This window comes from Typopeltis vanoorti, chromosome 12, assembly GCF_054136105.1.
Source record: "Typopeltis vanoorti isolate ZY-2024b chromosome 12, IOZ_Tvanoo_1.0, whole genome shotgun sequence".
Lineage (NCBI taxonomy): Eukaryota > Metazoa > Arthropoda > Arachnida > Uropygi > Thelyphonidae > Typopeltis > Typopeltis vanoorti.
This window is the reverse complement of record NC_143560.1, coordinates 58,951,609-58,961,178: the sequence shown is the minus strand read 5'-3', so window position 1 is coordinate 58,961,178 and position 9,570 is coordinate 58,951,609. Positions and strand designations below refer to the sequence as shown.

Sequence of the window (9,570 nt, the reverse complement as noted above, 5' to 3'; positions counted from 1 at the left end):
ACCAATATAAGCTTAAAATGCCTCAATTCCAGTGCAACAATCTCTGACTTCTTTTTTTCAGGAATGGCCTCTGTGAAAAGGAATATTTGTCATATCTGTAAATTACAGTATATAATAAGATTATATTCTTTCTTTTTTAATCCTATACCCAAGCATAAGCAAACAAAGTTAGTACATGAAGCATCCTCATGACTAGGGTATTTGTAAGTAGGCCATTGATATCACATCAGTTACTTTGGTATCCCATAATGCAAAGCACACTTCCTTTCAGATGTATTTATTATTATGTGACACCTCCAGGGAGTCCAAAGACTTGAAATCATGTTTTCAAGTGATGTCTAAATCTAAGGTTGATTTGGTCCTAAACCCTGAAGCATATGGTGATACCACAAGACTTAGATAAATAGACAAACACAAAATTTCAAAATATAACAGCACTATTAGTGATGATGTGATAGCTGGCCTTGCAGTTTTTGATATCTTATGTATTGCTTTCTTATTCATGTTGCTTTCATTGCAGTTTTCTTAAGCATGTATTTCTAAAAATAACAAGGTATTATTGTGGAATGTGGAGTTCTTTGCTGCACATATACCAGTTATTAAATTAGTCATTCAGTAAGTAAGTACATTCAGTAGTCATACACCAAGATCCTATTGTCCAGGCAGATTAATGTGTTAATAGCAACAGTTACCATATTTGCATTTTTGGATGACTATAGTAATCCCATTCACAAAAAAAATCTATCTACAGTATTGTAGATAGACAACATGATAAATTTATTATTTTTATTTTTTTAATGTTGTTAGTTTATAGTTAATGGGGGAAAAAATACTGCTAGTAGCCTAAGGATAAGGAATTAATACAGTGAATTTGGAGCTAGAATGCAAACTTTTTCTTCATATACCATTTATTTATAATCATTTCAGTTTCAGTTTGGACATTATCTAAAACACTATGAAGAATTACAATTCAAATCATTACTCTGTATTTGGTAGCAGAAATAGAGATGAGCACAATTAATTCATTTAACATTCACAGAGGAAAATTTTCATAATGTGAGCAAACTTCAGTTACACAAATAATGCAGTCTGAAAGACATTATTTTATAAATAATAGGTGAACTGTTGAAATATCATTTTATTAGTGATGTGAATATAGCTTATTATATCAGAAGCAAGACACAGAATTTCTTAATGTAAAATATATATATTACAGAATTTGCGAAAACATCAAGTACATAATTAACAGTTCCCATACATTATGCACGAGGTGAAAATGACACATAGGATTGCCTGAAGGAAATAAGTGGTGAAGGTATAGAGGCAGAACTAAATGGAAGTGGATACACCACTGTAAAAAATAAAATCAATCAGATAGCACATTTTAGTGTAGATTTTGGAGTAGTAATATTGGAGTGGTGTAGTTTGTTCATATAAGCAAGCAGAATTGCTTTTGATGAATGTATTATCATTTGCCAAATGAACCAAGCTTTTTCCTAAATTAGTTACATGCTTATGTAGGCCATTCTGAATTCTAATTGCCTAGGAATTTGTCAACCGTAATTGACATGAGACATACAACAGATGTGCTCCATGGATATCATCAATCTATAGAAAAAATGAGCTAACATGATTGAACAAGCCATCATATTAAAGAAACATACTATCATACAGTAACATGCATCATTTTGAAAATTTAATGAGATCTGGAATGTATGCTTAGGATAGGAACAACATTGTAAGCGGTTGTCCATGGAAAAGGAGCTACTACAGAAGTGAACAAAATATGTAAAAGCCAGTGCACAAATTTTCAATTGCCATGCAAGGTTGGATTAAATTGATACTGGTAACTTGTTATTGATCTTTCTATCTTGTTTTAGTCTGACCCAGCTTGTATTTGTTTTCAAATGAATTATTGATACAAAGCAGTGATTCTGTTTTTATTTAATATTGCACTCTCATGTTTTTATATTGAACAAAGGATGCATCACTGTAACAGGCTTGCAAATGAAATGATGCTGTGAGGTCAGGCATGGTCATCTAAATGTTCAGAGTGGTTTCATTAAAATGATATGCATCCAAAATAAGTGGTCTGGTTCAGAGAAACTGAACTTCCTTCCCCTTCTTCCAGGTATGTCAAATAAATTTTCAAAGGCCTGTAATGTGTTACTCCCATCAGTGGGAGCCAGACCCAGAAGTGATATCAAGGTTGAAGTAATACAGAAGTCATATTTTACTCTTGGTAGCACTTCTGGGTCTTGCTCCCACTGATGAGACTCTCAAAAAAGGTTGAAACTAGTCTGGGTAGTCATCCTTCCCTTAATGCATAGCATTATATATATCCAGGATATGTGCTTTGCATTATGGGATACTAAGGCAAGTGATGTGAAGTCATTAGCCTCTATATATGAGTTGCACAGTTGTGAAGTTCCTTCACACACAAACTTTGTTTTTTTTCTTACACTTGGATAAAGGATTAAACCAAGAATATAATTTCTTGGCATCCTTAATTTATAAGAGCTACACTGATTTTAATTTTCACCTATGATAAAATACTCATATGTATAATTATGGAAAATAACTATATTAAGATGTTTAATTGCTTTGTTATTAGCATTATTCCATGGAGTGAAAGACTCATAGGAAATCTGCAAAAATCATTGTTCACACAATGCTTATCACCTCTGTGAACTCATTCACTGATAAAGTACTCATAACCATCATAAACAACCTATTCCACTCATTCATCTCCCTTTGAGAAAAAAATCCAGGACTAACACCCTTGCTAACCATATTCCTATGCAATTTCCAGGGATGATCTCTTGTTCTCTCCTCTCCTGTCATGTAGTGAATAAATAAAAAAAAATAATAATGAAAAGCTTTCAGTGTTGATCCTATAAAAGCCCCTTTAATAGCTTATATACTTCTATCATGTCTCCTTGTTTTTCACCTTTTAGCTATTTTTTGAAGCTCATGGATCTCTAATTGTTTTTTTAAATAGCATTTTATAGACTTGCCACAATATTGGTTACTCACCTCTAGATTTCTCTACTATGGATCTGCATGCATTAACCAAGATGTGACCTTATTAAGGAGGAGAATAACTTCTCTATCTCTGCTTGTTAATGTGCTCAAGAACCACTTAATCTTATGTATACTATTCTGTCCATCACCTTGACATTATGTTCTCTAAACTTCAACTCCCTGGCATCTTCAATTTCTTGCAGTTCGGTTCCATCAGTATAGTGCATAGCTTGTGATTTCTTGTTGGAAGGTGTGATTTCTTCATACTAAAATGACCTTAAACTTGACATGTTAAACTGGTAGTCTTTTACATTTGCCCATGCTGTTAGTCTGTCATGCTGCAGGATCTTTGCATCATCGGCAAATGGCTAAATATTTCCCTTTAAATCAACTCCTGTATTGCTGATTAAGCAGCATGTCACTAGACACAACTGCTTTCTTCAGGACTCAACTACCCGTGCACTACCACCCCACTCTTTGATATCTATCCATCAGCCATCCTTTTATCTAAATCAACTCCACCTCCCCATTTGCTCTAATTTATTTACTCTAATTCTCTCTGATTCCTTTAGAAAAATCTAGCAGTATCACTGAGCAGCCATTTCATTTATCCAACTTCACTTTATCAAACTGCTTACAAAAAGTAAACAGTTTATTAAAGCAAAATCTACCTTTCATAAAACAATGTTACCCATATTAATGGTGTCATATTTTTGTCTAACTCAGTCCAATTCTGTTTTTTTTACCAACTTCTCCAATACCTTTGCCACTCCCACAGATACTGACTGGCCTATAATTTGCTACCTTTTCTCTTGGAGTTCCCTTTTTGCAGTAGATCTATTCTGCTCTCATTGCACCTTTGCAAATATTTATTTTCAAATTTGCTATTAATATTCATAAGTTTTCTCTGTTCTTTAATCTGAATGATAATCTTAACTGATATCTCAGTGTGGAAGAGATCTTTCCAGATATCACATCATGCTTCTGTGGGCTTGGAACCAATCCTGATCTTGTTCTTTAATTTAAAAAAAAAAAAAATACATATATAATGATTCACTACAATATTTAAATTTTTATTTTACGTGCAAATATGATATCCATCATGTCATTAGCAATTTTCTGTCTAGTACTGGATGAAGTCCTCCATTCCATCCCATCTTGATCTTTTCTATGGTACTGAGTTCCAGCCATCTCTTTGTTCCTCATGTAGCTCTTTCCATCTCTAGGATAAAATTTCCATCATAAATATACTATAAATATTTTTATTTAGAGTATTTTTTCGGCATTCTAGAATGCCGAAAATTTTAGAATTATAAATAACGTATTTATTTATGATGGAAATAATATTCACATGTAAAAATGAAAATTTACTCATATTACATTGCATCATTATTATTTATTATTATTGACTTTGCCACCTAATATAAAAAGACTACTATTTGGACATTTTAATTAAGCATTTTGCAAAGTATACAGTGGCTGGAGAAATTTTGAAGAGGTGGAGGAAATGGATCTATGAGGGTGGTGGACAGGGATATGAAGTTTAGTGATTACATTGCCAAAATGGCAAGAAACAGAACAAAAATGACAGGAACAGAACAAAAGAAATGATTGGAAATTCAACTGATGACAGAACATAAATGATTGGCAGGAAGTGTATATAAAGCAAACAAAATGACAATATGAAAAATACAAATGCTAATAATACTGCCATGAATTAGAAAGAACTAGAATGGTATGAAATTATAAAAATGAAAATAAAGATTTAACAGTAGCATAAATTAATTCCACTTACCTGAAATCTTCATAATAAATTAAATATGTGCAGTTCTGTACCATTAAAATTAATCTGAAAACTTCAGCAGTCAGTCAGCTTTATAATTTGTCACCTCCAATTACAAAGCAGGAGATACAAGTGATGAAGATTAGTCTGCAATAATCATTCTGTATTAGTCAGCCTGAGGGGAAGGGAAAAGTAATTGACACAGCTGGTATTGAATGTTGTCTTCTTCATTAGACAGAGATCCTATTATGTACAACTGATGTAAATTCTTTAACAACTAAAGAAATATTACACAAGGTTTCTTTAATTCAATGTGTAAGTGAAAGTTATAAAATTTCTTTTGAGTAACAGCTCATTTTGCTTATGAAAGATTCTTTAGTCATAAGGTAAAACATTCTTAATTTCTTTAGAATTTTTGATCTTAACAGTACAGTTTGCATATACAGTAGGACCCACCCCCCATATCCGCGGTCAGCCCGGGTCCGAAGATATTAACATACGAAAGGTCAACTTATGAAACTTTCATAGTTTCTACAAACATTCGGCTTTGAAATAATGTTGGATCTAATATCCACTTTGCTTATGCAATTTTACATCACCATCACCGAAATGAAGCCGTATGACTCTTTCTTTTAGTAATAGAACAGTTCGGCTGATCGCAGAGATTGTCCAACACCAGGGCAACTTGTTGCAAAGGTGGAAAAAGCTACACACATCTGAGGTTGAGATTCCATTCACATTCAGATAACTTTATTACATGTTATAATTGTTCTGTTTTATTATTAGTTATTGTTGTTAAACTCTTACTGTGCATAATTTATAAATTAAACTTTGTCATAGGTATTTATGTATAGGAAAAAACATAGTATATATAGGGTTCTCTACTATCCATGGTTTCAGGTATCCACGGAAGACGATGGAACCAAATCCCACGGATATGGGGGCCTACTGTATTTAGTATATTATGAAAATTTCAGGTAAGTGACATTTTGAAATATAAACATTAATTCTGGATTTTTATTTTTATAATTTCATACTCTTCTAGTTATTTCTTATGTGTCCCATTATTGTTTGCATTTTGCTTTTTTCGTGTTGTCATTTTGCATGCTTTATGTATGATTCATGCTAATCTATTGTGTTCTGTCATCAACATGAAACCATTTGCTCTGTTCTATTTCAATTTCCTTTGTTAGGCTTCTCATTATTATTTTTTGTTTGTTTGTTTCTTTTATTTCCTATGATTTCCCACCATTTCCTTTGTCTACTGCTTATCACATTATTTGCTAGGAAATTCAGTTCACTATTGTGACAGTTCTGACCTTTTAGTATTTGTAATAGTGAGCTTAAAATAGCATTGGATGTTGGTACTTAGGCTAGGAATTTTCTGGGGGTTTGTTGTAGTGCATCATTGTTCACTATAGTGTGAATCTATTGTATTAATGTAATGATGAGGAGGATCTTGACATGTAGATATAAAATAAGGATGCAAAGAAATTATATTCTTGGTTTCATTCTTTATCGAAGTATAAGCAAACAAAGTTTGCACGGAAGTAACTTCATGACTGGGCTACTTGTATATAGAGGCTAATGACTTCACATTAGTTGCCTTAGTATCCCATGATGCAAAGCACATATCCTTACGGGCACGTATAATGCTATGCATTATTGAAGGGCCACTACCCAGACTAGTTATGACCTTTATTGAAGTCTCATTGGTGAGAGCAAGATTCAAAAGAGATTAATTACCAGATTAATGTGGAAGAAAAAAATTTTTTATATACAAGAATGGGGAGAGAGAATAAGAGATCATCCTGGAAGCCTATAAGGATATGATACTAAGGTTGAAGTAATGCTGAAGTCAGATTTCCATATACAAGTAGTCAAAAGGTATCACATCTTATGACTAAAATAATCTGGATTAGAGATAGATGTTGAAAGTTTTTTGGTTTAGGGAAAACTTTCAACATGTAGAAGTAATTGTGCTATTGTATAAGGCCTTGATCAAACTGCAATACTGGTTACTGTGCACACATTTGGTCACCTGGTTTTCATGGAGGATGAGAATATATTAGAAAGGGTCCAGAGGTGGTTGAATAAGGTGGTTTCTGGTTCTGTGGAATAGGTGGTATAGACAGATTGAGGGGATGCCATTTGTAGAACTCTGTGAATAGGATATAATAAATTTAGTTTAATCCTTTATCCAAGTGTGAGCAAACAAAGTTTGCACCTGAAAGTATCTTCAGGACTGGGTTAAGGTGGTACAACACCAGGGCAACTCGTTGCAAAGGTGGAGCAAGCTACCAACACTCCTATCTCAGTATCTCCTATAATGCAAAACACATCTCCTTGCAGATTTTTCAACATTTGTGAATAGGAGATTGAAGGGGCAGATAGATATGATGAGACATCAGTTGGTTGCCGTTGTTACCAGATTAATGTGGAAGAAAAAAAATTTTATATACAAGAATGGGGAGAGAGAACAAGAGATCATCCTGGAAGCCATATAAGGAAGTGGGTGTTTTTTATTTTTTTCATAGAGAGTAGTTGGTGAGTGGAATTCATTGTAGGATAGTGTGGTGAGTGCAGAAATGGTGAATGAGTTTAATGCAATAGTTTCATTAATCTTTCTCTATAATAGTGGGGCCTTCCATGATGAGTCTTAACTTCACAGAGATCTAATGTTACTAATCGTTTTGATTTTGTTTGCCATATTTTCAAAATACTCAGGTCATTATCTTTAACAAAGATTTGCATGAAAATCATTAAGATATGACACACACGCACCAAAGAAAACAAGTTTATATACAAAAATTGCTTCCCTATCAAAAGTGTATTTGGTATCATAATACTACATATACAAAAACAAAGTACCAGAGAACACAAGAAGTTTATATACAAAAATTGCTTGCTTGACAAAAGTATATTAGCTATACTACTGTATATTTACTGTTTTTATCTAATCAATGCACATATGAAACCTGGATAAGTGAAAATTGATATTATAAACTTATTAACATGAGTTCCCCGGCCAATAATGTGATCCCATGGAGGTGATGATGATGATATGATAATGAATTCACTTAAAATTATTCACATTCCACCATTATTGCAGTACAACATAATATTCTAAAATTAATGAATTTCATGAATAAATAAAGTGCATCTTATCTCTAGGAATCTTTGGAGGTATCAAAGGTTTATTTTTCTGAAAAGGCAATTTGTCCTGGATTACGCATACACACTTGGCAGCGAGATATTCGAGAACGCTGAATATCTGCTTTAAGAACTTGAGTGTCAGGAATTTGAAACTGTTCATGATGACTAATGGTAGCTAACCAAAAACTGTAGGCAGTAGTATAAGAATTGCATCTTCCATGACCTTGGCATTCAATGAAAGGGTTTGGTCGGAAATCTTTTAGACAAGAACCTGGCGAAGATAATACTTGACCACTACCTTCGGCCCCTGAATCTGTGTTCTGCAAATAGAAAATATGATCTGATTATTTTCATTTGTCAGTAAAATCAGCAATCTAATTTAACAAATTTACACATATGCAAGTGAATGAAACTGATATATAAGTCCTACAACCGAGTCTCTAAAGAGTGGAAAGAGAATGATACTGCTGTTGTAAAGGTGGTGCCAAAATGCATCAAAGTATCAAAGTGGCCAGTTTTCATTTCATTAGTGTTGAGATAGTTTATAGAGGCTTTGGTAATTGGAGGTCTGTTTTTAGTAATATGGCTTATTTTATAACATGACAAGTTGGCTGAGTTATAACAAATGAATTTAAATAGCTGGCTTGACATTTAGCTATTTTGCTGACATCAAAGAGAGTTGTGTTTTGAAAAGAGCATTTTCAAGGAGAAGAAAGGTAACAAGTGGGATACCAAAGGGATTGATTCTAAATTGCTGTTTAACTTTAATTAATGATATTGTGAATAGAGCTGCAGAAAGAGGGATATTCAGTTGTTTGCAGATAACACAAAGCTAAGGAAGAGCTATTACAAATGGTGCTATGGCTTCTTCTGGGATCTGAATAGAGGAAAGACAGGCAAATAAGATGCCAGTTAGTATGTGTCAAAGTAAGCACTGACACTGAATTTCAGAGATGAAAGGATCAGTATTCTGTGCATGGGGATGTACTGGAGTAGACAAGTGCTATAAACATTATTCCCACCTAAATATAGACTTCCTCTCACTGCCAAAAAACCTGGAGAATGCTATGAGACTGTCAGCATAAACAGGTCTCCATTATAGGGAGGTTCTAAGACTGCAGTGCAGTAGCAAATTATAGACCAATCAGTATCTCAGGAATGGTAGTAAAAAGTACTTGAAAAATTGGTCAAAAAGGAGAATTCAAGAATGGGTAAATAAAAAATATGGTACTATATTGAGGGTCAACATGAATATGGGAAGGGTCAGTCATGCCTTAGTAATTTACTAACTTTTTATAATAGAGTAACAGCTGAGTTGAATAAAAGAAATGGCTACACAATGATTTTGCAGAGACATTTGACAGAATACTACATGGAACTCTATTATGCAAACTAGAACGAATGAGGATGGACGTGACACTGGTTAAGTGGATAAGAGGGTGGCTACTGGACAGATAGCAAGAGTGGTGTATGGAGTGGCAGATTGGAGGCAAAAACAGGTGACTGGTGGTGTGCTGCAAGGTTCCATGCTGGGACCATTGCTGTTTAATTTGTACATAAATGATAAAGGAAATAACCTGAAAGGAAATATTCAGTTGTTTGCTGAT

General features: G+C 33.6%; 1 protein-coding gene across 1 annotated transcript in view; it reads right to left on the bottom strand.

The window, feature by feature from the left end:
- Positions 1–878: 878 nt before the first annotated feature.
- The window catches only part of LOC150100817 (uncharacterized), a 975,156-nt gene continuing 966,464 nt past the window's right edge, over positions 879–9,570 (bottom strand). Inside the window, exon 41 of the mRNA XM_090401910.1 lies at positions 879–8,283. Coding sequence (XP_090258036.1) covers positions 8,005–8,283 — 279 coding nt within the window. The 3' untranslated portion in view covers positions 879–8,004. The remainder of the gene's footprint in view (positions 8,284–9,570) is intronic.